This window comes from Stegodyphus dumicola, chromosome 6 (genome assembly GCF_044657685.1).
Source record: "Stegodyphus dumicola isolate Sdum_Otavi_A_Nest chromosome 6, ASM4465768v1".
Taxonomy (NCBI): Eukaryota; Metazoa; Arthropoda; class Arachnida; order Araneae; family Eresidae; genus Stegodyphus; species Stegodyphus dumicola.
The window spans coordinates 212,601,994-212,628,906 of NC_140773.1; the positions used below are offsets into that span (position 1 = coordinate 212,601,994).

At 34.4% G+C, this 26,913-nt stretch overlaps 1 protein-coding gene across 3 annotated transcripts in view; it reads right to left on the reverse strand.

Annotated features, from left to right (window-relative positions):
* Window positions 1-17,068, reverse strand: part of LOC118199462 (leucine-rich repeats and immunoglobulin-like domains protein 3) — a 32,398-nt gene extending 15,330 nt beyond the window's left edge. For 2 of the 3 annotated variants that reach the window (XM_085819484.1, XM_085819483.1), the window contains exons 1-2: window positions 16,292-17,068; window positions 2,633-2,781 (exon numbers count right to left, since the gene is read on the reverse strand). In XM_085819484.1, coding sequence (XP_085675610.1) covers window positions 2,633-2,781; window positions 16,292-16,935 — 793 coding nt within the window. In that variant the 5' untranslated portion in view covers window positions 16,936-17,068. The remainder of the gene's footprint in view (window positions 1-2,632; window positions 2,782-16,291) is intronic. The other variant, XM_035371332.2, reaches the window with a different exon arrangement.
* Window positions 17,069-26,913: the final 9,845 nt, after the last annotated feature.

A 26,913-nucleotide genomic window follows, 5' to 3' on the forward strand; every position in this document is an offset into this window, starting at 1 on the left:
TTTATTATAAGAAATTTAATAAGTGATATTTAATAAATGATATTTAATAATTTTTATAGTTAGGTAGGGGCTTCTCCCGCACCCCCAAAAATACATTCTCACACCCGCAGGGGTGCGGGCACCCTCGGTTAAGAACCACTGGTGTAGATTAACGAGAAGCAGTTAAAAGGCGATTCGGTGTGGAAAGCAATCATTAGCAGTATAAGACTAAGAATCCTTCTCCGACCTTAATCCTTCCTCTTCCTAATTGGACCTTCTCCGAAAAACACCAGGTACATCGACTTAATTGGACCTTCTCCGAAAAACACCAGGTACATCGACTGAACATGAGATGGTAATAATATTTGTAAGGGTGCGGAATGGATTAACTGGATTTCCATTATTTTCAATGGGGAAGTTTGTTTCTAGATATGAGAAATTCGCTATACGAGCTCAATGCTGGAACGATTTAAACTCGTAACTTGAGGTTCCACTGTATATTTGGCGGAAAAAATTAATGAATAATTAAATCCATGCAATTCACATCTGCACACTTCAAGAACTGATTGTAATTTTTTTTCAGTGGAGAATATATAAAATGACTATGTAAGAATAATTACTAATGTTATCGGGAAGAACGACGCTGATTCATTAATTGAGATAACGATAACTTCAAGATAAAATTTTAAGATTTTCACTCTCGACGCAGATGCTGGAAGAGTAAATGTATAAATTGTAGATTTCGTTACTGATAACATTACGAAAACTATGATGGAATGTGTTGACATCATATTATCGATAATCTGATAATATAACAAGGTTACGCATTCAGCCTTGTTGTTTGACATATGACGCAACGAGATAATTTATTGGACTGAAACTGACGGTTACTTCATCTAAACGAACCTGAAGGTTTAATGGAAGAAAGCAGCAGAAAAAAAAAAACAAAGTCACAGTTTTATGACTAAATCGAACATTCTTTACAACCATTAACGTTAGTAGAATTCTTCCAAAATTTTTTAACCTTTATGTTACATTACATTACGCTATCATTAATATATTACTTCCTTCCCTGACAAGTGTTGCCATTGCTTGGAATACAAAGTCCTTTAATTTATATCTCGTGCAGTATCGCGTTTAACCAGATATTAAAGTTCTGCCATTGGACAAAACATAGGATGTTTATTTTTTCGAATTCAGTCAGTCTGTAACTGCCCTACAGAACAAAACGAATTAAAAGTAATAAACGAAATTGTTAATAATTTATATCTTATTGTTTTAGTAATACATTTAAATGATATAATTAAAGTATATGAAGCATGATTGTAATCACTAAAAGAAATTTCTAACTATATGCATCATGTACCCAATTACAGATTTCTTTCTTTTATTTGTTTTATTTATTTATTTAGTAATCATTATTATTATTTTTTGGTTAATAATATAGCTACGTAGATAAGAATGTGAGCAATAAATTTAAGAGAGTTCACAGAGAATCGCTAGACTGCCTGAATGTGAATAATAATATTAAAAATTTAATAATCTTAGACAATTTTTTAAATTAAATATACTTTTTAAAACTTGTAAATTACATATATATAACCCGAAAGCATTTACTGGTGAGTAAACCTAAAAGCAGTAAAAATACTGAAAATAAAAAATAAAAAAAAAAAAAAAGAAAGAAAGAAACTGTAAATGATTTTTTAAAAGACAAAGCTGGGTTATAAACATTTTTGGCGCAGCTTTTGAAAGGCATTTGAAGGAGTTTGTAATATTTGCAGTGCAATATGCGTGGTTATGGCAAAGCCTTGAGGGCTATCTCGCCTAAGGGGAGGGATGCCTTCGTGGAGGACTTTCTAAGGAAAACTGGCTCGTATACACGTTACACATGGGGAAAAACCACGAAAACGCCCATGCAGCCAGCCCGTTCGCGGGATTCGAACCTCGGACGGAACTACCAGTTTTCAGCGACGTTACCGCTCGGCCGCTGGTGGGCCGCAGTGCAATATGCAGTGGGTTGTTTATTTTGAAACATTGCAGGTGTGCTCTTAGCAGCAGTACGTACTGTGTTATATTAATTTAAAAAGTAATGTAATTTAAAAGTTAATTAATTTAAAAGTGTAATCATATACTATGTGAAACATATGACAAGACGTTTCTTAAGTATTCCAGAAGATTTGTGCATATAAAGATGGAGAATATTTTGCTTTTAAATATTAGTAATAATATACTAGTACCTTTGTGAAAAAAAGGATAAATAAGGCCATTCTTTTAAAGCTGTATAATATAAGTTACAGGTGATATTTTGATAAAATATTTTATACAAGGTACCTAACTCTTAAAATTAAGATACCAAGTCTCCTATCTACCAGGCTAACCCAGCTAAGTTTATTTCAATTTCAAACCGAAAAATATATATAAAAATATATATAACCGAAAAATATTTGGCCAGTTAGATAAGAAGCTATGGCGGATTCTTTTGAAGATTTAATTTCAGCATTAACCAACCAGGTGCAAATTTTTTAGACTCGGAATGCAATTTTAACACATTTTATTAAAAATATATAATTTATATCTTTAGCATCAAGAAAATTTTCTGTGTGGTCGGCAAAAAAACAATAAAACTGAAGTCGTATTATGTAATGATACTTACTGTCAGCCCGTAGGTACAACATACGATTCCTTAGAGGCATGAATAACTGTGCATCCAAAGTTGAAAATCTGTTATTATTTAAATCCACAAGTTTCAGTTCCGGCATATTGTCAAAGAAATTTGGATCCAGCTTTTCAATCTGAGTTTTGCTGAAAAATAAAAAGTTGACTAAATTTTAGAGTACTGTCAATAACTCAATCTTATATTTAACGTTTTATATTTTTCATATTACAAACTAGTCGAGTCTTTATCATTTTGCGTTCATTACTTTACTTCATGCATTAATCATCCACATAGGCTGGCCAATGTCTAGCCCAGGAATGGCTAACTCTATGTCTATGTCGTAACACAATTAAGAGGCAATCGGTTTAGTGCGGCCTTTACCAATATATTATAAGTAGGCGTCTTTAATGATGACTTGAATCCAGTAAGATGGAACGTACTTTTTGCACCTAGTGCAGAGTCTGTAGAAGAGAAGTAAACGTGGCCCCACGATGTGAGGATTTCTGCCGCTCGGCTATGCTTGTCTTGAGAGAAGCTGCGGATTAATCTTGATCTGCAAAGTTCAAAATAATCTCGATGGCTTGAAAAGCTAGACAAAGTTACTGCATATTTGATTTAGCTGATTTAATTCTCTGAGCTATTGTGGTTGTTGATTTCATGAGATAAAGGGTTTTATGATCTTTGAAAATTTTAATGATTTCTGCTAAATTTTCCTGCGGGTTTTTCTGCTTAACTTTGTCACTGTAAAGGTTTTTTGGCATTTCTTCATTAGTTTGGCCTGAAGCTTGAATGAATTCGGAAGTCATCTTTAGTGGGAATTTCTTGTGGTTTTTCTATCTTCTCTAAATGATTGAATCTTTTTCTGTATACCATACAACCACGATAAGAGGCTAACTCTTAATACTTGCACGCGATGACTCATTGAAAAATTAAAAATCTTGGGAAAATAACAATATCGTCTGCGCCAAACCCGACACATAAACACATTAGAATAATATAATTTTAACTCTCTGAATTTTAGTTTTGGTTTATTTCACTATAGCAAATCACATGTTGAGTTATCGAATTGTTCCTACATAATCCACGCAAATACCATAATAAACTCTAATGATATAAAACAGAAATTAAACAAATAATAATAAAAAAATAAATAAAATAAAAAGAAAAAAATCTGAAAGGTTTTAAATCTTAAATTACATCTTAAAGAGCGCTTTTTTAACGTTTTCTGTGTTACCTTTATTTATTAAATATATTCTTTGCACTTAAATCATAAAATTTAGTTCAACAGCAATGTCGTAAAATAATTTTAAAAGGAGCCTATCTTTAGAATTTCCGATACACAGTTCCGCACGCTGGAGATAAAAAGTTTTTTTTTTTTTTTTTTTTTTTTCCTGTAGAGTGTTGCCATTGCTCGTTTTGAAATCCTTGAGTTTGTTAATCAAAAATTCGTTAAAGTTTTACAAAATATGAAATCGATAATAAAACAAATTCGAAATTTGGTCTTCCACATGCCCATATTCGTAGGAAGATTACGTCATTCAAAATTCGATGTCTCTAGGTATCGTTGTTTTATCACAATGCGAGAAATAGACATACATTTATGCAGATTTTTCATTATTTAATTTCTTCAAATATAATGCAGAACTCTAACATTTGGTGGCAACAGTTTGAAAAGTAAAACGGACATTTATAGAGATTCAACGCAAAATCGCAAAACGGAAACAATAGTCCTTCAAGGGACAAAGAAAGCCCCTTTGGATTAAAAAAGGATATTCACACTCTTGAACGACGCTTACAATTAACGTGCGTGCGCCGCTTAAACGCTCTGTAATTCAGACAAACTGGCAACGCTTCGCTATTTCGTTAGATCAGTTGATTTTAAACTGCCGATGAAGACATTATGCTTTTTGCAACTGTTTTTAAATCTTGCGTTGAGCGTCTTTGTTTTAAAAATTTTATTTTCTATATGTCCATGAATAAACCTTCGACATCGAAAAGAAATTATGAGGAGGACATTGCAATTCGTGATTTTAAAACTTGTCTGGGAAGAACAAGTTTTGAAAATATTTCCGAGCCTATTTGTTTGATATGTGGAATTTGTGCTGCAGTACCTAAAAAATTTAACCTGGACCGACATTTCAAAACCACTGCATAGTGATTTGAGTAGCAAATATCCTGTCGGATGACACTTACGAACTGAATTTATCAATAATAATAATAATAAATAGATATCTGTAAGTGGTCAACAATCGTTGTTGGAGAAGAGAAATGACGAAATGTAAACAATAGTGAAGGGCAGATTGACGAAATTTAACTTGCTTTTTTTTATGTCCTGAAAGCGCGAATTAGGAATGTATAATAGATTTTTTATATAACATTGTTCTAATTTAGGTATTTTGGCACAAAATCGGACTTTTTCTCAAATGACATGCCGAGTTTTTCCACATTTCGATTCTGCTACTCAAACGGTGCCTAAATATTAAATTTTATGAAATTTGGAGAGAAACTTACAGAGAAATTTCAAAACTTTTTCTTTTTTAACTTGGCTCACTTTTTTTCACTTTACGCCAAGAGTAATTCACTTAGCGAAATTCTTAATTTATAGAAACCTATTCTCCTTTCCCTTTTTTCTTTGTGCACGAGCGAAAAAAAGAACGTGCGTCGTTCATACTTTCAAATAAGGTGCATTATTCATACTCCTTTAAATAAAGCTTTTGAAATTTAAATTCAGTCCATTAATTATTTAGGATTTGTATGAGAATCTTTAGTTCAGATCATACGAGATTTTTGCTCTTACCTTTTCATTTCGTGGATTTACTTTTTCTGTTAATATATTTTGTGTTTCTTTAAAATATTTTGAATTAAGAAGCTTTTTTGCAAATGTGGTATATAGTATGTATACATATACCACATTTGCAAACATACATATACCACACTTGCAAACATACGTATACATATACCACATTTGCGCGCATGCCACCCAAGCTGGATAGCGGTTAGCGATGCTGATGTTGTATGCTTTTGCCATACCGAAGAGCCCGTGTTCGAATCCGAAGGCATGGATGTTTGTATAGTGTCTGTGGAGCATGGCGGCACTCTAAATATACAGCGAGACGAGAGTCCTGTCGAGAGGCTGATAGTGGAGAAGAGGGGTGGGAGATCCTCGGATCCGTCCCTCCGGGGTGCTCTTCATCAAAATTGGGAGTGGAACTGAGCAAAGTCGTTATGTCGCCTGTATGGTACTCAAGACTCTTGCCAATGACAGTCGCAATCTTTTACGCCTTGCCATGATGAATTTCGTGGGCTTGTTCTGATGTTACTGTCAGACAAGTGAGATAAGTCACAACAACAAATAATTTTAACATTTGGCGTTATTACCGCGTATAACAAATATGTCACATTTCGAAACGCGCCAATATATAAATTCACGAATGTCTTTGGAAATTTCGAATAAAAACTCTTGCAGGTATTCCTAGAAATACATCTACTTTAAAATAATGTTAAAAATTTGATATAGTTCAAAAATTTTTTTGGAAAAATTTATTAAAATTACTAGAAACTATAAATTTAAAAAAGAAAACTGAAAATAGTTGCGAATTTTATTTGAATTTAATTTGAATTTCGAACTGGGAAAAAGGAATCAAGTAAGTTTAATAAAAAGCAGATATTATTAAATATATACCAAATTCAATTAATATTGAGCAGCTAAAATTTTGAGAGGTAAATTTTTATAAACTACTCCTGCGATTTTTACAAAACTGGGCACTTTGGTATAATTTGAGTCGTAGAATCGAAACATGGAAAAAAATCGGTATATCATTTCAGAAAAAGTTCAATTTTGTGTAAGAATGCCTATGTTAGAATATTGCTATTTATAAATCTAATATATATGCTAAAAATTCAAGTTAAGTTACATCAATCCGCTCAGTAGAACAGGAGATATAAAACTCCACCCCTTTTTTTTGTGCAAGGTGTACGAAGCATGGATTTCCCTTTTGACAGTTTTGTCTGAAAAGGGGTCTTAGATATGAGTTTTCGTTTTGGAGCATATGTGAAATAGCGTGTTTAGCACTTGTGCTTTCGAACCATTAAATGCGCTTCAGTATTTTTCTATCCTTTATCAATCAGCTTTGTCTTTTGTCTCTGTCGTGTCTTCATGATGCCATCTTTCATGCACGCTTTGTAACGCTGATACCTTGCTCCTTGCATACACAAAATATTTTGCTGTTTCTTTAACCAAGGCACGCTGCAACTATCATGCCTCTTAGGAAGTTTGTCAGATCTGACATTTCAACGTCTCTCCGAGAGAGTAAATAGGTTATCTATCACATATGGCGACACTCCCTGCTAGGACGGGACATTTTTGAAAAACGAGAATCTGGTATCCAGTGGCGGCTCGTGGCTAAAATTAGTGGGGGTGCTGTTCCAAAAAAATTTAACCTTTGTTTTAAAATTGTCTGAAAGGAAACAAACATGTATAAAAAGAAAATTTATTTTGAAACATCAGGAAGTATTACAATAAAAAAATTAAGCATTTCTTAATTACTGTAACCAAAATTTTTACAGTTCACTCTTTGTCTATTCATTTAAAAATGAAATCCATTCTTCTTGTTTTACTTTGCCCGAAACAATCAATAATTTTCTCCTTGATCTCTGGATGACAACTGAGGAAATTTTTCTTTATTGAAAGCAATGCAAGCGCATTTAGTCTTTTCGAATTCTAGTGCTTTTTAGAACAGTTTTCATTCTTTTCAATGTTGAAAAGCACAGTTCTGGCTCTGATGTAGTCATGGGAACTCTCAAGAGAATTTTTATCGGTTTCGTGATTCCACTAAGAACATCATATAGATGATTTTCGAAGATAAATTTCAGTAGCTCATTTAATTTATAGTATTCATGGATATCAGACCTACAATAGAATACTTTTAGTTCAGTTTCAAGCTTTCCTTTGTCAATGATTGGATATGCTTCAGCGGTCAGTACTATTTCTTCTGTAGAATGTTCCTAAAACTAGCGAAGCATTTCTTAACAATTTAGAAGCTGCTAAGTGTTTAGTGGAAGAATATCTCTGCATTATATCAATACATAGTATAAAGTCACATATTTCCTTCTTCTATTCTTCTGCCATTGGTGTCTTCGGAAAATTCTCACAGTACTTTGAGTTTCTTAATTCTAAGATAGCAGTTTTGGAATTTGTTGTATATTCGTTAACTTTAAACACACTAATTTCTCTGAATTGCATTTGATTGTATATTATTTCAACGTGAGGCATCTGATAAAAAAGCTCTAACCAAAACTTGAATTTATCATCATTTAGATATTTTAAAATTCCTATTGCTTTTGCAATAGGAACAGTTGTTTCATTTGTTGTTGTTCTGCATTTGATGTTGATTGAATTTCACTAAGGCAATTTTTTAAAAGGTTGAAAATTTTCATGAACTCTGTTTATGGTCCGTATGATGAAGTTCCACCTTGTGGAGGAATACCACACGCGCGGAGTAAAAAGAAATCACTTTTCGAACAACATGCCAGAATTTCGGCACTGCAAGAGCGACAGTGCTCTTCTCTCTCCCCGGCTCGCGTGCTGCTTTCCGTATGCGCATGCGCAGAACAGCCAAACACCACATCGCTGGAACTGTGAAGCGCGCAGTTCCAAAGACTTTCGTACCTTTTTGACAAAGTGGGGGATGGCTACTGACATAAAGCTTAAGGATTATGTATTGTAAAAGTATAGGGAAAGAATTAAAGACTAAAGGGCACACTATATTAAATATTAAAAATAATAATAAGTGGAAATTGGAGGTGCTGCAGTTCCACAGTGCTTATTACGAGCTGCCACTGCTGGTAGCACTCGTTTAAACGATAGGATTCCTAGAAAAAAGAGCCCCGCTGGAAACGAAGTCCCATCTAGAGTTTTTCAAACCTCACCGAAAATGTCTCGGGTGGAGCTCTGTCCCGGGTAGAGATCAACCAATCAGACGAAAGTTCTGCTTCTGAAGGATCACGTGATCCCAGTCTGAGCGATAATCGACTACTGTTTGGCATTCAATTCATTCAAGTGAAAATGGTAACCTAGCTACGTGGGTGTCCTGGACATGTAAGGGTTCTAAAAATTATGCCTTTCGACTTCCAGTCCCGCGTCGCCGAAACGTAATGTGATTGGGACCTAATAAACTCATGAAACATTGGTGACGTTTGTTGACAAACTGATACTTCCCAACCTACCCTCTCTTGGCGGGTAGCGCGGCTGCACTGCCGATGTGAAATATATCACACTTTTCACACAGGTGCTCCTACTACTTTATATACTATTTGTTTATATATAAGCTATAAGCCATGACGGATATCGAAAGCTGTTAAAAGTTCCAGTTTTTCTTTTACGCATTAAATTATTATACAAACACACATATATATTAATAGATACAGGGTCTTTAAATGTTTTAAAAATTCATAAAAATTGAAGGAATTGGTGGAACTGAACATGGTTTAAGAAAAATCGCGCAGAATGTTTTTTTTTTTTTTTTTTTTTTTTTTTTTGGGTAATGAAAAAATAGTTAAAATTTTCGTCGATAGAGGGCGCCTCACAGAGGCAGTAACAAGAAATGTGTAAGCTAGAGTCCTATATATCGTAGGTTTTAGGATTAAGAGCTCATTTAACAGAATGCAATCCTACATGAATTTGTTTCCCCCAGAATAATTTGGGTTTAGAAAAAAAATCTGTCCACGACAAAGCAGCTAGTAAGGCTCATTGAGTTTACAGCGCGGCATAATAGAAATAATATTGCCTTACTCATGCTGGACGTGGCGAAAGCGTTTGACCGCGTCTGGCATCAGGGGCTTATTTACGAGCTTATTAAAATTGGATTTCACAGAGAGCTCACTGAACTTATCATGTCTTTCATCACAGGAAAAATTTTTATATGCAATACGGTAAGGAACACTCTGATCTCCGGATCATTAATGCTGGGGGTCCCCCAAGGGTCCATCCTTGGCCCCATATTATATTTATTCTTTGTCGCTGACTTCCCCAAGCCACAGTTGGATAATAATAAATTTTTGGGATGCTACGCAGACGACACAGCCTTAGCTGCTAAGTCTGCTAATGCCAATCATGCAATAAAGAAATTGCAGGATATTATTCCTTCAATAGAAAAATGGTGCACCTTGTGGTGCATCTCCATCAACGCGCACAAGTCACAACTCTTAATTATACAAGGAAAAATAAAAAAATTTGTTCGTACGCAGAAAACTTTACCTCTTCAGGGTCAAAATTCCACAAGTCAACAAAGCAAAGTATTTGGGAATAACTTTAAACAATAAAATGAACTGGAATGACCACTTCAACAAGATGCTCAGCAAAGTAATAGGTGTCATGAATTCTCTCATTGGAAATAATTCAAAACTGTATTTGAATAAGAAAAGACTTCTGTACATCATGGTTCTAAGGCCAATTATTGCTTATACTTCGCCCGCCTGGGAAACAGCGTCTAAGACTAACATAGTCAAGCTGCAAAAGTTTCAGAATCGCTTCCTTAGAATGATAACAAATGCGCACTTCTACGTCTCGAATGAAAGGCTGCACAAAAACCTAAAAATTGAAAGTATTGAGGACTTTTTAAAACACTTAGCAGCTTCTAAATTGTAAAGCTAATAGAAACTTCTACAACAAGGCCAAGGTTTGTGCCCATCTGAACTCCTTTAAGACTCTCAACTACAAGATTTTAGCAGAAGACAGTGACTATGCTGCTCACCTCTCTCGTGACAATAACTTCCCTACTTAAACTCCTTTTGCTACTACTTTACCTGCACTAGTTTTGTTTCAACATGTTTAGTTTTACTTGTATATATTTTCCACTAATTGTGCACCGTATTTGCTTTTTTATTTTATTTTCCTGTCGTATTTTATGTTTACATTGCTACTACGCTGCGCTGCTCTTGCCTTGCCCTTTTCGCTTTCAAATTTTATTTTTCTGGCCTTGTGACTGCTGGTCACCTCGTTTCCTCCTCCCTCTGACCCCCCCTGTGGGGTCCCACGGTCCAGAATGGTATTACGTCATGCGTCCATCGGACACTATTTTACGGAGCGGGACACGTCGCACCGCTGTGTGACATTCTCGGCAATAATAGTTCAGTTCAGTTCAGTAGGAGCTCATTTCTGATTTTTCCTCCTACTTGCTTGTAGAAAAAGTTTTATTTGTGATGCTGACATGAGTGGATAAAGCGTTATTGGTGAAGTTGTTTTACCTCACGCAAGAATCGCCGACTGAAAGTTTCGGACACAAAAGGGATGGAAAAAAAGTTCAGGCTCATTTTCCATTGTATGGAACAGTCGACACCCATAACTTCAGAATATGGGCAAACTGTTATAACCCATAACTGTAGAATCTAGGCAAAGGCGAACCCACATACCTATACTGAGGAGCCCCTACATTCACAGCGTTAACTGTTTGGTGTGGTTTCATTGCGTCCAACTAGCTGTGCAAAAACTAGCTGGAAGACCTGCTCCCAATTGCTGGAAAACGCTACTTGCACCTGCTGCAGGAGAAAGTGAAACCGCAACTTACTGGAGCTTAATGTCCTTAACACAGTGACATTTGACGTGGCAACTCTTCATATCGCAATCGAAGTGAAGACATTCTTAAGAACTTTCACCGAAGAGCGATTATATAGTCGTCATTACAGAAATGAGTGGCCTCTTCGCTTACCGGACTTAACACCACTTGATTTTTGGCTTTGAGGTTATGTCAAGATGTCAAGACCAGAGTGTACCTCAATAAGCCATCTTATTTGGTGCAGTTAAAGGACTCCATTCGTCACGAAAATCTCTTGCATCTAGTCAGATATGCTACATGCTGTAGTTAGCAGTGTTGTAACTCGTTTGAAAACTGCAGTTTGTGTTGATGGCGGAGACATAGAATAAGAGTGATATGCTTGTAAACATTGACCTGTATGCTAATAAATATATGTGGGATTTGCTGTCGTACAGCAGCGCCCTCTATTGATACATATTTTAACTATTTTTTTTTATCCAAAAGAATTCCCCCTTCGCGAGAATAACTGTTTTGAAAACCGCGCTCAGTTCTATCAACTCCTTCAATTTTTAAGAATTTAAAAAATGTTTATGAACTTATGGGTCACCCTTTATGTATATATATATATATATATATATATATATATATATATATATATATGAATTTGTATGCAAATGTTGGGAATATTTTCTTATATCGAGATAAACTGCAAGAGACAATTGTTATCCTAGGTAAATATTAAAAAATAAATAGGCATCATTTTGTTAAAAAAGGACAATTAAATTATATCTTATAACTGGAATATTTGTTTCCACAGTTTGAGTGAGGAAGAACTTTACTAAAATAACAGAATTTTTTTGGATGAAATAATGTTATTAAGCGAGAAGAAATATTAAGTAATTATAAGAAGAAATATCATGTATCACGCGAGAACTTGATCAATATCAAGTAAAAGTAAAAATTTTATACAGATCTAAAAAGGAGACAAGAAGCATAAGGGATTTTTAGTAAAGATCTATTTCAAAATTTCAAAATGTTCGTGAAACTAGTCAAAAATAAAGGTGTATAAAAAAGGTAAAGAAAACAAAAGATTAAAAAAAAAGGGGGGGGGGAATTCCCCATAATCAAAAGAGCAAATAATAGTCATGAAATTAAAAATCTGATGCCGACATCACATGACCTCCTTGAACGGAGTATTAAATTATACGAACTTTTTGCTGCATTTCATTTAAACTTATTTCCTCGAATTTCATTACAGATAGATTGCTCATTCAATTTATAAAGTTCTCACTTCGCGGCAAGGTAAAAATAAATAAAATGCCTTCATTAAAAATTGAAAAATACAGAAAAACGTTAAACACTAAATACAGTTAATTTTTTCTTTACAATTAAAATTACAGTTTCTACGCCAAAATAAGCAATTCGGCCAGCGGGATGGAAGACAGATTTTTCGGCGCACAAAATTAAAAGTTTACTTTTGGTCCCACTCGGCCAAAAGACGCTGAAGGTGCAGAAACTGACTTAATTCATTATTCTGCTAAATTGTAAATGTAAACAAAAATGGCTGCTATGAAAAAAATAGGCTCAGCCGCACATAAACAAATTTTTAATTGTTGATAATTCTGCAACTATTGCATGCAGATTAATAAAGGCATAAAAACCTTAACCGGATGATAAGAAAAACATAATTCAATCATTTTTAAAGCAAAAAATGCTCAGTTCAGCAACATATAAGAATAAAAAAGACTGAGCTCACCGGGCCGAGTAACAGAGTGGGTCTATATATATATATAAAATTTAAAGTTGTAAGAACAAACGAAAAACGACCAATTTTGATCAAAATTTTGCGCATTGTGTGCGTCATCCCGCAAGTTGGAGGGCAATGGAAACGCTCGGGGGTTTGCACACCCTTTTCGAGTTTCCTTGTCACCAAGGAAGACAGCTTTGTACCAGGTCTGATTTTTATAATTTTTTCTCTAAAAGTTTTTCTAGGTCTTGGCAAGATACATGCTACTAGTCGTCTTATATATTAGTTTTTCCTTTTTGATTTAAATATAATTAACGATAACTTTACAAGGTTTTAATTCTTTAAGCTCGCAGGTCCAACCCATAAGTTCTTCTATATTTTGACTAATAGCATATCGCTATTTAACTTTATTTTCTAATTTTGCAGCTCAATGCTCAAATTCTTGGCCGCACAGATATTTTTTAATTTGCTCTCCTTTCTTAAATTATATATATATATATTCTTTTGATGCGGCCGACTGCAATCAAAAAAGGAAGTGCAAAACTAAATGTTATCGCAATCCTATACACAAAATTTTAGTCTGCTCGTTTTTGAGTTATGCGAGATTAGTACATACGTACATACAGACGACACGAAAGAAAATCTTTTCTGAATCCATTTTAAATCAATTTTATAATCCGTTTGGTGAAAAACAGTCCTTTATTCTGTCCTTGCGTGCAGATGTCACGCAAAAATATGTTTAAATTGCATTTGATAGCGGTCGTCAAATTGGATATTTTCGTTGAAATATGATATTCGGAATTTTTTGTGATTACTTTCTTTACTTCGCACACGAAGTAAGGAAAAAAAATCTCTGTTAACTGATTTCTGTGGCAGATTACTATTATATTAGGATTTTTTTATTATAATTTCGATTGTATTAATACAAATTACATTACAACATTACAAATTTTTGTTTGAAAACGTAGTTACCAAAATGTGTAGCGACACATAACATTTGGTAGTTAAATATATTTTGTAGTGTTTTGGGTAAAGGGTTTTCATAATTCCTTGAAACATTTTAAAGATTCATAAATACTATGCAAATAATACCAAACTTTATTATACAGAAAGAGGTAAACTCATTATATTTTTTGACATATTTTCGCAAAAAAATTCAGTGTGTTTTTAATTCTCCATTATTATAATATCCTTTTAGGTCAATAAAGTACCTGAACATGTGAAGTTGGCTTCATTATAATTTGGCTTAGTTACTGACAGCAAACTTAACTTTCAGGAACTCATCACTTCAAAAACACTATTTACCTATAATAATAACAACTGCATTGGCCACTATGCAGTTTTTTTCGATATATGAAAATACTCCCTACATATGTATACAAGTTTATATCTATTATATGTATGCAAACATATTGTATACAAAATAATACGAACACTTATGAGAAAATTATGCTATACATAAAAATATTGCTGAAACATTCATATTCACCATCTCCAACGTATGTTCTTTCTTAAAAGCTAGTATTATACAGTTTTGTTCTCCATTCTGCTTTACTGCACTCAAAAACCCTCGGAACTTTGTCCTGAAAATGCCCTTTTGATATAACCCAGTTATTCTTTCTTCCTTGCCTCTGTCACGCACGTCATGCTTGAAACAAAGAAAAATTTTCATAGACTTTTCTTTCGCTGTTCCTTTCCTTATCCTTACCTTATCATTTCCTGGACATGTGCATTTAGACATTTGTCTTCATCAGCTTGCCAGCTTTCTTTCAGAATCTTAACTATTCACCATTTTAATATTAAGAATAGAAACGTATACCCATATTCTTCCTGGGCGTTTTCGTGGTTTTCCCCATGTGTAACGTGCATACGAGCCAGTTTCCCTTAGAAAGTCCTCCACGAAGGCATCCCTCCCCTTAGGCAGATAGCCCTAGTGTACTTTGCCATAATTAAATACACTCCCAGATTCTTCCATAGGGAGCAAAGCCAGTCTCTTACACGGAGCTCGAAGTTTCTACTGAGTTCAATATTAGGGCAATTTCAGCTTTCTACATCTTTCGAGCTCCAGCGTAGTGAATTTGTGACAGTATCTGGTTCTGTACTTTAAGGACAGAAACTTTCCTGTATTTATTAAAGGTTAGAATTATATTTTTCGGTTCTATTGTGGTTATCTTGAACTACTTTGTTTATTTTCAGTAAGTGTTATCGCTTGAAACTGTAAATACTGTGATGACACTATGCTGAAAACAGCAAAACAAAGCATTGGCTGTCTACCTCAGAAAAAGAATTAATTTCCTACAAGACTCTCTAAGAAAAACTAGTTCGCATTCATATTACACGCGGAGAAAACAGTGCAAACACTTTTGTAGTTTGGCTCGTTTACTGGGATTAGAACCCGGGTCAAAAATATATTTTTATTTTTGTTTATTTATTTTTTACGAATGGCGGGCACTTGCCTAGAGAGAGAGAGAGAGAACGGAGGACGTGGGCACTATCCCCTTATCAAACGGTTAATTAGTATAGCACCACGTCCACCACTATCTATAGCACCTCTTTAAAATACATAAGGCCACCTGAAAGGTATTCAACGTGCACGACAAGACATACAAAATAATATGTTACAGAGTTACAGATTAATATTCAAGATATATTACTGGTACATTACTGATACAAACATGACAGATGCATAATTGATAAAAGACTGATATAATACTGATATTAACACTGATTAATACTGCTACAGTATTGATACATTGATATAACACTGAATATTATTACAGATTAAATGGGAATGATTTTGCATAAGTCGGTAAATAAATCCACGAAATAATACGTTACAGAGACTCAAAATATTGCGAATTAAAATATCACAAATGAATGTTCTACTGTTACATTGCTTGTACTATTGTACCCCTATAGCACTTGCCTAGAACTGCATTGGCCACTACTAAGGCCAGAAGTGGTGACCATTTTTCAAAACACGAATGTTTGACGGTGACATCAATTTAGCGGCTGGTGGGCTAATTAAAAAATGCACAGCTCTATACATCTTCTCCGTACGACATTGTGTTATAATTAAACAATCTGGAGAATAAATAATTACATATAAAACTAGCACTACCATCTTTATATTGCGTACAGAGTATTTAAGGAAAAGCTATTAAAGATATTAATGATTTTATTCCATCGCAAATATATATATACATATTTTAATAAGAAAAAGGTGTGTAATCATTTAGAAAACTAAAAGTATACTCAAGTGGGATTTAGACCTTTTGAAACTGTGTTTAAGAATTACAGATTCTTCAAATTAATCAAGCGGTATAAATGTGAAAATTATGAATAAATTCAGAATAATTACAAAACTTATAATCTTACCTTATTATTAAATAGCTGAGATCCTCCAGCTTAAATGGAAGAACATTTCTTGGAAACTCTGTGAGCGGTAAATTCTCTATTTCTAAGCCAATTAAGATCTTGAGATGACTTAATGCTCCTGTTTCAAATCGAGTAGTTTTCGTATTTTTGATAGTCAAAAAAGATACACTTTCTGGTATACCCTTTTCAAATTCTTTACCAATAACAGGCATTGTTACGTTATCTATGGTGAGAATTCGTAAAGACTGAACATTCTTAAAATTTAGCCATTTTTTGTCCTCTATAATTGTTGATTCGAATATCGCCCTCCCTAAATGGGGCCAAGCACCTTCTGTAAGTCGTTGCAATCGCACTAATTTGCAATTTTTGAATCGTAAACTTCCGACTTGATTAACAGCTGGAGGTAATTTGAATAGCTCTAATGATTCCAACTCAAGATCCCAGTCTCCTGTTATATTGGCTATGACAGAGATAATACGATCTTTGTCAGATGGACCTGTGCACTTGATCGTAAATCTTTCTTTGATAAACGAGTGGTTTCTACAAATGCAGGGCTGTATGCTGTTAGCTTCAGGGCAAGCACCCAAAGAAAATGATATGCATATCCATAATATATAGATTGAAAGGAGACTAGAATTCTTCATTGAAAACCAAGTGGGAAATTATCTGTATTTCTAAAGGAAATAAAATTACTTGAGACTTATACCCGGCATGCAGATGGAAAGATCGCTGACAGTTAACGGGATGTCTCGCTTCTTAAGTAGCAAACGTTTAAAAGACCCGAAGCAGCGTTGAGAGCATCTGTGTAGGATTTTATGAAGGTCTTAGCAACGGCCTTTGAGCTTCTTCCCTCTTTTTTGCTTTTTGTTTTTTGGGTATCTGTGCGATAAGAATTATTTCGAAAAATAATGTTTCACTTACAGATTCCAAATAAACTTAGCTTATAAGTCATAGTTTATTAGAATCGATTTTTTTTATTTTTGAATTTAAACTTTATTTATATTTAAGATTCTGGATCGTTTGAAAATTTTTTTACAGTTTTATTTTTGATAAATTATCGCTTGCAAGAAATGTAATATTTATAGTAATGTTTGATTAAGATTTCTTTTGTATCAGTTGTACGAATTCTTTATTGTTTAAATAAACATTGTTACGAAATGTCCAGGCACGGTGAGATAGCTTCCCCGCAAAGCAGTTTTAGGGTTGCCATAAAATGGCAAGATAGGCCAGGGTTGCCACATTTTGTGAGAAATCTCCCATTTGGCGACAAAATTGGCGATATGCCATGGACGGATGGAGAACCTTCTGGAACGAATTCTTACAGGTTTAGCTCAGAATGCTCTCGAACACCATTCAAAAGCTGTATAAACCCTGCTGGTACGCGGATAGTTAGTTAGTATCGAGTTGGTGTCTCGTCTAGCGAGTCAATCCCTGCGGAGTCGATCGAGTTGACAGCCGGGCAGCGAGTGCCGAGTGGGCCGTCGAGTGCACCGAAAGAGTTTCTTAGTGTATCGCGGTTAGTGCATGTCTAGAGAGCGTGTTGAGCTCCGGGAACGCCTGATCCGAAGAGTCGGGAGCCGTGCTCTGTGTGTTGCCGAGTGCATCTTGAGTTGTAGCGTGGAGAGTCTCGAGAGTACGTGGAGTTCCGAGAGCGACCGAAGAGAGTCGGGAGCTGTACTCTGGTGCTTGCAGTGAAGCTGTCTCCATCGTGATAACTTGATAACCTGAAAGCTGTGCTGATTGTGTCAGCGTGTTTATAGTAGATCTTCGATGACTGTAAAAAAGGACTTTAGAGCTGTCCTGATTAATATTGGTTAAATAAAGTGTGTTTGGATATTTCATCAAGTAATGTCGTCGTTATTCACTCTAAATCCACACGAACCCCGTACGAACGTGAAGGAAGAAAATAACGTAACAACTGGTGCCAGAAGAAAATAACGTAACAATATAAAACTAGTTGAAAGTTCTCCTTTCAATGTTTTTCCTGGAATTTTCGAAATTTAACTATTTCTTTCAAATGTATTTATGAGTTTGCTTTTTAAGTGAAAAAGTTTAAATGCAAGCAAATATGATTCTAAAATAATGCTTGTTACAATATCAATAATATAATAACAAATTCAGGGAAATATGAGGATACTGCAAAATTGAATGGTACCAAAATTATCATGCATTAAAAAATTTTGTACAAATCAGCAGGGTAGTGGCGAACTCTACATTTAGTTATGCCTCACTGACTGCAGAATGCTGGGAATTCAACCCAGGTTTTATCTCTGGGGAATGGATTTGGTGCATGGTTGGTTTTCGTGGTTTTTTGTAATTTGTACCATGAAAGAAGGCTAACCTAACCTTGTAGAGACATTAGGTATATATTTGGAAAAGCCGGAGAGATGAAAAATAACAAACCACCTTCGCCGGGAATCGAACCACGGACCTCTGGAATAGCGTCCCAGCGTACAGAACCACTACACCACGAAGGCGCGCTAGGAAGGCAGGAGAAATACCTTATATACCCCTTTTCAAAGGGGACTGGCGTTTTTAGGAGACCCAATCGCCAAATCCTGGGTGCGAAGAATCATCATCCAACACTCTTTCAGTTCGGGCGCCACTGTAGAGACAATAGGTATATATTTGGAAAAGCCGGAGAGATGAAAAATAGCAAACCGCCTTCGCCGGGAATCGAACCACGGACCTCTGGAATACCGGCCCAGAGTGCAGAACCACTACACCAAGAAGGCATGCTAGGAAGGCGGAAGAAATACCTTTTAACCTAGTCTACATTTAATAGCAACTGCTATGGTTTACGTTGACTAGACTAGGTAGACGTTGATTGCAACATTTTACATCGGCACGTGTTCCAGTTTAAAACTTTTATCAGTACTTTAATCGCTGTGCACTATGAGACTCTTAAAGGATTTAAAACTTCCATCAATCTAAATAAGGATTCATCAATCTAAATGCTAAAAAGAAACTGGTAACTAGTTGATTGGTTAGAATTTTATCAAAAAACTGGATAATATATCAGGCAACGTGACGCCAATCGTAACTTTTCTTAAAAAAAAAAAAAAAAAAAAAAAAGGGGGGGGGGTAAAAAAAGAAAAGATAAGAAAAAAATTGGGACTCATTATAGATTTATTTCGAAGAACTGATAGCAATATGCAGTATTTTATTTGAAGACCTAAAAGTGTGTTTTCAACATCCATTTACTGTCACAGCCTTCACCAGCCCCAAAAATAAAGTAACGGATGAGACGAAGCGATTACATATGTTAATGGATTTGTAGTTGCCTATCGATTTAAAATCACAGTCCGGCTTCATGCGAAGCGCTGTCGAAACCGCTGTATTAATCGCTTCCAAGTTTTTATTAGTTTGTGCATTTTAGTTTTGAAGTTTGTAAATAAGTTCAGTGATATAACACAAAAGTTAAATTTAAGTTATAACTTTTAAACCCCCATACACTTGGATTTCGTGCTATTATAATATCGCATTGTGAAAAATTTGAAAGGAAATTTTGATAAAAAGAAAAGGATTCTTCTTTTTATACCTAGTGAACTAATTTTTTTTTTAAATTAAACTATTAAATTATCTAAATACTCTTATTTCCAATTATTGCTGTCTGTCTTGCTATATTTAGTGTGTTGGTGTAAGAAATATTTCTTAGATAAAAGTTTTGAAGCTTCAAAGCTGCACTATTTGATTTTATATACATGAGAAATCGACTCAAGTTCCTATTTTCTCGCATTTCTTTCCTATTTAAACCACATCGAGTTTTGAAGTCAGAACTGTGCTTCCCTTCAACAGAAATTATTTACATATTCATTTAGAACAGGAAAAAATATCAAGCGTTTTCATCTTCAGACTCACCAAGCCTAAGGCGAAGATTAACACCAACACATCCTAAATTATCAAATTTTCTGAGGCCCCAGGGACGAAGCACCAGTGTTCAGTTATTTCATTCATTCATTTACTTATGGGCCTAGATTTAGATCAGGTGATTTAGAAGGTTGTGGCATCATTAGGTTATATCGATGTAAGAACGTGCAAAATGAGCAATGACTTCGCCAAGTTTCGAAATCCAGACCTCCCGAAATATGCTTCGAGAGTGCTTCCAAGTTACACCATGAAGACATGCGGAAAAGAGAGAGGAAATGCCTTATGTACTTTCCCTTTTAAAGGGCGACAAGGGAATAGGGTATGCAGTCGCCAAATTCTGGTGGTGACGAATTATCGTCCACCAGCTTTTAATTTGGGCGTCACTAGTAGATTCTTTTTAGAATTTTTCGAAGCGAGGAAATGCGCAGTACCCTCGCCGGGATTCGAACTCCGGAACTCCCAATTACGCGTCCAGCGCGCTTTCACTTCCGCCATGAACGTAAGGAGGGAGAAAATACCTTATTTATTTATTTATTTATTATTATTCCGCCTGCTTCACCTCTCAATGGGCACTACAGGCCAATCATGTTATTCTGATCGTTGATACGCAGCAACCTATTTTGGTTGTTTATCTTTTCAACCTTATTATAGATAAAACAGATTTAACAATAGTTAATACTTTTGTTGGGTGCTCCAACTTACAAGTTTTTTGAATGTTAGTAAAATATTATGAAAAAGGGTTAGTTAGCTTAGAGATATTTACATATGTGAGGCTTGCTGCCTTTATATTTCGTCAGGTGCTTAGACCTGGTTATCTGCTATGATTATGTTTCTCTTAGAATAGACATACTCTATGATAGTTCTGACGCCCCGCTGTCCGTAGTAATCCCGAAGAAGGCCTTTGAGGCTATGTGATCCCTGGAGCTGAGGAAGGAAAGCTCTGATGGGAGAAGTGAGTGGACAGTCGTGGATGTAATGTGAAACGTCTGCTGAAGAAGCTGAAGCACCGCAGGCGCATTTTACATTTTGATGGCAGAACCTGCTGAGGTAAGCGGGAAGGAATTTAATTATCTTCCGTGATTTGTGAAAGCTTGTTGTAGATATAAATCTGTTTTGAGCCTTTTAGTGGAAACCACATGAAAGATGGAGTAGGTACCGGTGGTCTAAGTTGTCCCAGCGAGCTTGCCAGATGGACATGAAGGCGCAGAGGATCTTGTGCTTGGCAGCGACTATGGAAAGTGGTATCTCTGAGTCGATGAAGGGGTGACTTGTGGCTTCTTTAGCTAAAGAGTCGGCCCTTTCGTTACCTTGATGACTACGTACCCAGCATAGCGGCACTTGCCTTATACATGCCTCCTTTTAAAGGGCGACTGGAAATCAAAGAATCCATTTGCCAAATCCTGGTGGTGACGAATTATTATTCGCCATTTTTTTGTTTCGAACACCACTGTAGAGTCTTTTAGAATTATTTTTGAAGCCAACAAACTGAACAAATCTGCAGCTCTCGCCGGGATCCGAACTCCGGAACTCCCGACTACGCGACGAGCGTGCTTCCAGTTTCACCACGAAGGCATGCGGAAAGGAGGGAGAAAATACCTTGCATAGTGAATGGTGGTGACCTTCTAACGTGATTAAAAGCCACAGCTTCATTATTCAAGCAACACGGACTTTATAATCCTTGTAGGAGGATCGATCAATCGCCCTAATTTTAAGCTGTCTTTATACATCTGCAGGTTATTTCAAAAATATTTAAATATTATATCGTATTCGCATTTTTTCAATAATAAGCATTATATACTTAAAATATAGATTTTTATATTACAGAGTATTATTTAATGCAAAATATAATCAAAGGAACCATTTTTATTATGCAAGAACTAAAATGTTGTTATTATGTGGTAACAATTTAGGGTGAATGAAACTGGAATTAGTGCATAACGATGGAAAAATTTTTCATGAAGTTAAATCTTGATCTTTCTGATCATCTGTATTTAATCATAATTTGGAAAGCAATAAATATATGGAAGCAATACAAGCACCGCGAGTGTACATCCGCTGTTCAATAATTTCAAGTTACATTTCACATATTTCCAGCATTAGAGTTGGTGACAGAAGAAAGATAACAGAACACATCTTAAATTGACGAAGGTAGGTCCAAAAAGGTATTATGTTACTGACATATGGTATTATGTTACAAGTATTATGTTACTGATGGTAGACTAAGAATGCCAAAGTTCATTTATTTCTCAATAAATACGTTGGCTTATTTTGATATGGCAAACCACATAACAGCTCAATGCATAAGGAAATGGATGTCTCTCTACAGAACTTTCTAAGGGAAAGTGACTCATACTTACATGTTATATGAGGGAAAAGAAGCGAAAAGCATCTATACAGCCAAACCATTCTCTTGGGCAGGAACATGGGTCAAATTACCAGTACTCAGCGAACCACTGGTGCCGCTAGTGGGGTTATATCTTGAGGACATGTATAGTATAACTTTTATACTATTGGTTAGTGAGAATTTTGGTTTGAATATTATTGAATAAATGACTCCACTTTCACTTTTATCGTTACAAAATACATGTTTTGCCTGCGCTGTGTAAGAATATTATACTGTACAAAATCCGAAATCCGGACTCATTGGGACTCCAGCGATTTCGGGTTTGGAATTTTTCCAGATATTGGATTATCAGTTTAAATCTAGTAAGATGACATGTAAAAGTTGTAAAATTAACTCTTTCAGTCTCCAGTCTCACATACCTGTTTTTCCTTCTAAAAATCTGAAATTTGTTAAATATAGCCATTTTGCATATTTCTGAACGATTCCAAATGGAATCACTAGGAGTTGATGCAAAATACTTTGAATGCATTTTTAATACGTTTTTTAAAAATGATGTATTTAAAAAAATTAAATAACAAAATTTATATTTATTGACACAGTAGCTAGGGCTAAAAGAACGCACTTCATTAAAAGTACTTCAGTATCTACATACTATTATTTATTTTACGTGAAAAGCTTTGGAAAAAAAACTGTTTCAAATATTTATTATTTGACATAGTGTAATACTTTTATATTCCACTTATGTTGCTTGTTTTTGATATTCCGTTTTAGCCTACTTCTAATTGGATTTTAAACTTATCAGAGCTGATATATGCTTCTTTATCTATTTATTATTATTTTTTTAAGGTCTCGCGAAATGTATCTATTAGTAGCTAATTTCATTTAGTCTGCCATGACATTGTTGACCACAGAGTTTGTTGTCGTTGACATGAAGTTATTGCTTCTGGGTTTGGAAGTGAGTCCGATGTTTATTGTCTGCTATCAAGGGGAATCCTGTTGAGTGACTTCAGTGATAGCTGTAAGCATGAGTACAAGGCCAATCATGAAATGAATTCTTACGAATACCTCCATTTCAGCTTTCATTTGTATTTACTGAATGTGCTATTTTTTCGCATGGATATACATATTCATGAATATACAATTTTTGTATTAATAGATGTAAGATGATATAGATATTGTTTTATAGATGTAAGATGATATAGGTATTGCTTTATAGATGCAAGATGATATAGATGTGGTATTAAGAGATGTAAGATGTTGTTTTATAGATGTAAGATGATATAGATGCTGTATTAATAGATGAATTATATTATAAATGTTTTATTAAATGTGCTTTGTTTGAACATGAATTGTGATTTTGAAACTAAAGAGCCCACAAAATACAACTCTTCTTTTGCTGCTGTTGATGAAGATCATGAGCTAAAACAAAATATTAGTAAGTCATCAGTTCAATTTCCATTTTCACAGTTTTCAAATGCGTATATAAATGTTAATGATATTGAAAGCTTGATTTCTAAATTTGACGGTAATCCGTATAATTCGGTTGAGAAATTTATTGAAAACTTTGAGGATGTATCTAATTTGTTAAAACTAAATGAATTACAGAAACTAATATTCGCCAAAAGGTCTTTAACTGGCAAAGCAAAATTATTTATTGAAAGTGAAATGAAAATTAATTCGTGGAATGCTGTTAAAGCTTTATTAGTAAATGAATATGGTGTTCAGTATAACTCTGCTCAATTACACGAATTATTATCAAAACGTAAAATGCAGCAAAAAGAATCTCTATATGAATATTTTTTGGTAATTAAAAATATGTGTTCTAAAGGTAATATTGAAAACGCTGCTTTAATGGAATATGTTATTAATGTTATAAATGATTTTACATTTAATAAAGCTATTCTTTACGGATGTAAAACTTTGGCAGAATTTCAGGAAAAACTTAAGATATATGAAAAATTTAAATTAGATACTGATAAGAACACATCTGTTAAGCCTAATTCTAAAACCAGAAGCGACCATTTTGATAGTAAAATAAAAACAAATATTCGTTGCTATAACTGCGGAAATCTTGGTCACGCGGAGAATTTTTGCAAAAATAAGAGCAAAGGAAAAAAATGCTTTCGTTGTAATTTATTTGGACACGTAGCCGCAGAATGTACAAAAAAATAAGACAGATATAAAAGATCTTGCCATAGTGAATCATATATTTGTAAAGAAAGAGTTAAATGATATGCATAAAATTATATCGATAGATAACGTAGAAGTAAAAGCTCTCATTGATACAGGAAGTGATATAAATATAGTATCGGGAAACATTTATAAAGTAATTGGTTCACCTAGTATTAATTCTTCCAGTTTGATTCTAGTTGGCTTTGGTAATAATAAAGTAAAACCTATTGGTTATTTTAAAGGTTCCATACGAATCGATGATTGTGAAATTAAATCAAATATTTATGTTGTGCCTCAAGGAACAATGAAAGAAAATGCTGTTATTGGCAATGAATTGCTTTCTCAAATGGAAATTATTATAAACAAGAGCGGGATATCTATGAAAGTAGCAGAAGATGAAATTGAATTGAATGTAATGAATGTAAATGTAGATCAAGAAGAAGAGTTAGACAATTATTCGAATATTAATAAAGCATGTAAATCCAAAGTAAACCACGTAATTGAATGCTATATTCCTAATAAAACGAAAAACCCTATAGAAGAAACAGATGCTGCGTTAAACGTGGACAAGGAATATTTCAAAATGTAGAGGAAGAGAAGAACTCCATTCCTAAAGGAAGAAGAAAAAACCCACCTAAGAATGTTCAGCAAGTCAAAAAGAGTAATGAAAGAATTAATGAATCCAAAAAACCTACTTCAGGACCAAAACGTCCTAGAAAAAGAAAGAATTCAGAATCTGAGAAACTAGTTGAATATAATGCTGGTGAAACAGAAATATCAATAGTAAGAAAGATTAAACAGCAAAAGAAACTTCAAGCTAAAGAACTGGATACTGGTACATCTGAATATCTTAAAGGAACAGAAGCCAAAAGAAAATTTACTAATACCGAAATGCATGTTATTTTAAAAGATGACCAACCTATTCCTTTGAGACCCAGACGTTTACCAATGATACGTAAAAAACAACTAAAGCAGGAAAAAACTATTTTACAAATGGATTTGGATGCTCCTGAACAACAAGTCAGATCTTTGGAAAGAAAAGTTTCCGTATCAGAACAGACAATAGAAATGTTACAGAAGCAACTATCAGAAGCAAAGAATGAAGCAGAAGCTGCAAAATTTCAGAGAAGAACCAAAGATAAAATCCTGCCTGAAAAAGAAAATGAAGTTCAAAATGTTAAATTGAACATGCAAGAAATGTTAGCTTTAGAAAAAGATTGCATGAGGGAAATTATGGAGAAGAGATTATTTGCCAAACAAGCAGAATTGGAAAGAAAAATGTGTATCACTCATGAAGAATTTCGTCAGTTGCGAGAAATTCTTAATGCTGATGATTGGGAACATTATAGAAACCTGTGGGATGCTGCTGCTGTTCCAACACCATCTAGTGTGACTTCAACTTACAAATCAACTAAAGATAAGACAACGTCATATAAGAGGCGTAAATCTTTCTTTGAAGAATCTTCTGTCCCCAAGAGAAGATTTTCTAAAGCAATATCAGCTGTTAATTTTATATCTGGAGTAAGCAAACAGAATGCTTCTAATTTTCAAGCAGAAAATGTATAGAATAATACTGACTATGACGTGTTAACCTGGAGTGATACAGCTGATAACCGAACTGTGATTTTTTACCTAATAATGACTTTTATTTCAGTTAATGCTATTTTTAAGATGAAATGAAGTTTACCAAAAATGTTAAAGATTGAAGATATTTTTCGATTTAGATGAAATTTTCTGAAAAGTAAAAGGGACTGTTGACGATATTATAGTTGGAAAGATGAAGGACAATTAAGATGTTTCCTTTCAATATTGTCCTTAGCACATACACAATCTTCCCCTCTCCCTTTGTATTTCTTTTCAGGTTTCGGCTTATTCTTGATAGTTCTTTTACTGAAAACAACGAAGATGTAAGATGACCAATAATTTATGTTGTCAAGAGTAGAATAATGTCGTCGAGGTCGACAAATGAACTAATATTAATTAAAAAATGAACTAATACATTAGTTTGATTAATCGAATTATCAATCATATTTTCATCGTAAAAAAGTTTAAAGTATGGCATAAATAATTCAAGCAATGTAGCTGAAAATATTATTGAAATGTAGAGTCAAAGTTCTGATGATCTTTTTCAACCCGAGGAACAGTTTCACTCTTTTCCTTTTTTGCATTATTCATTTTTCTGTTTCACCCCTTATCTCTTGTGTCTCAATAACTGGCTCTACCATTGTCTAATTCC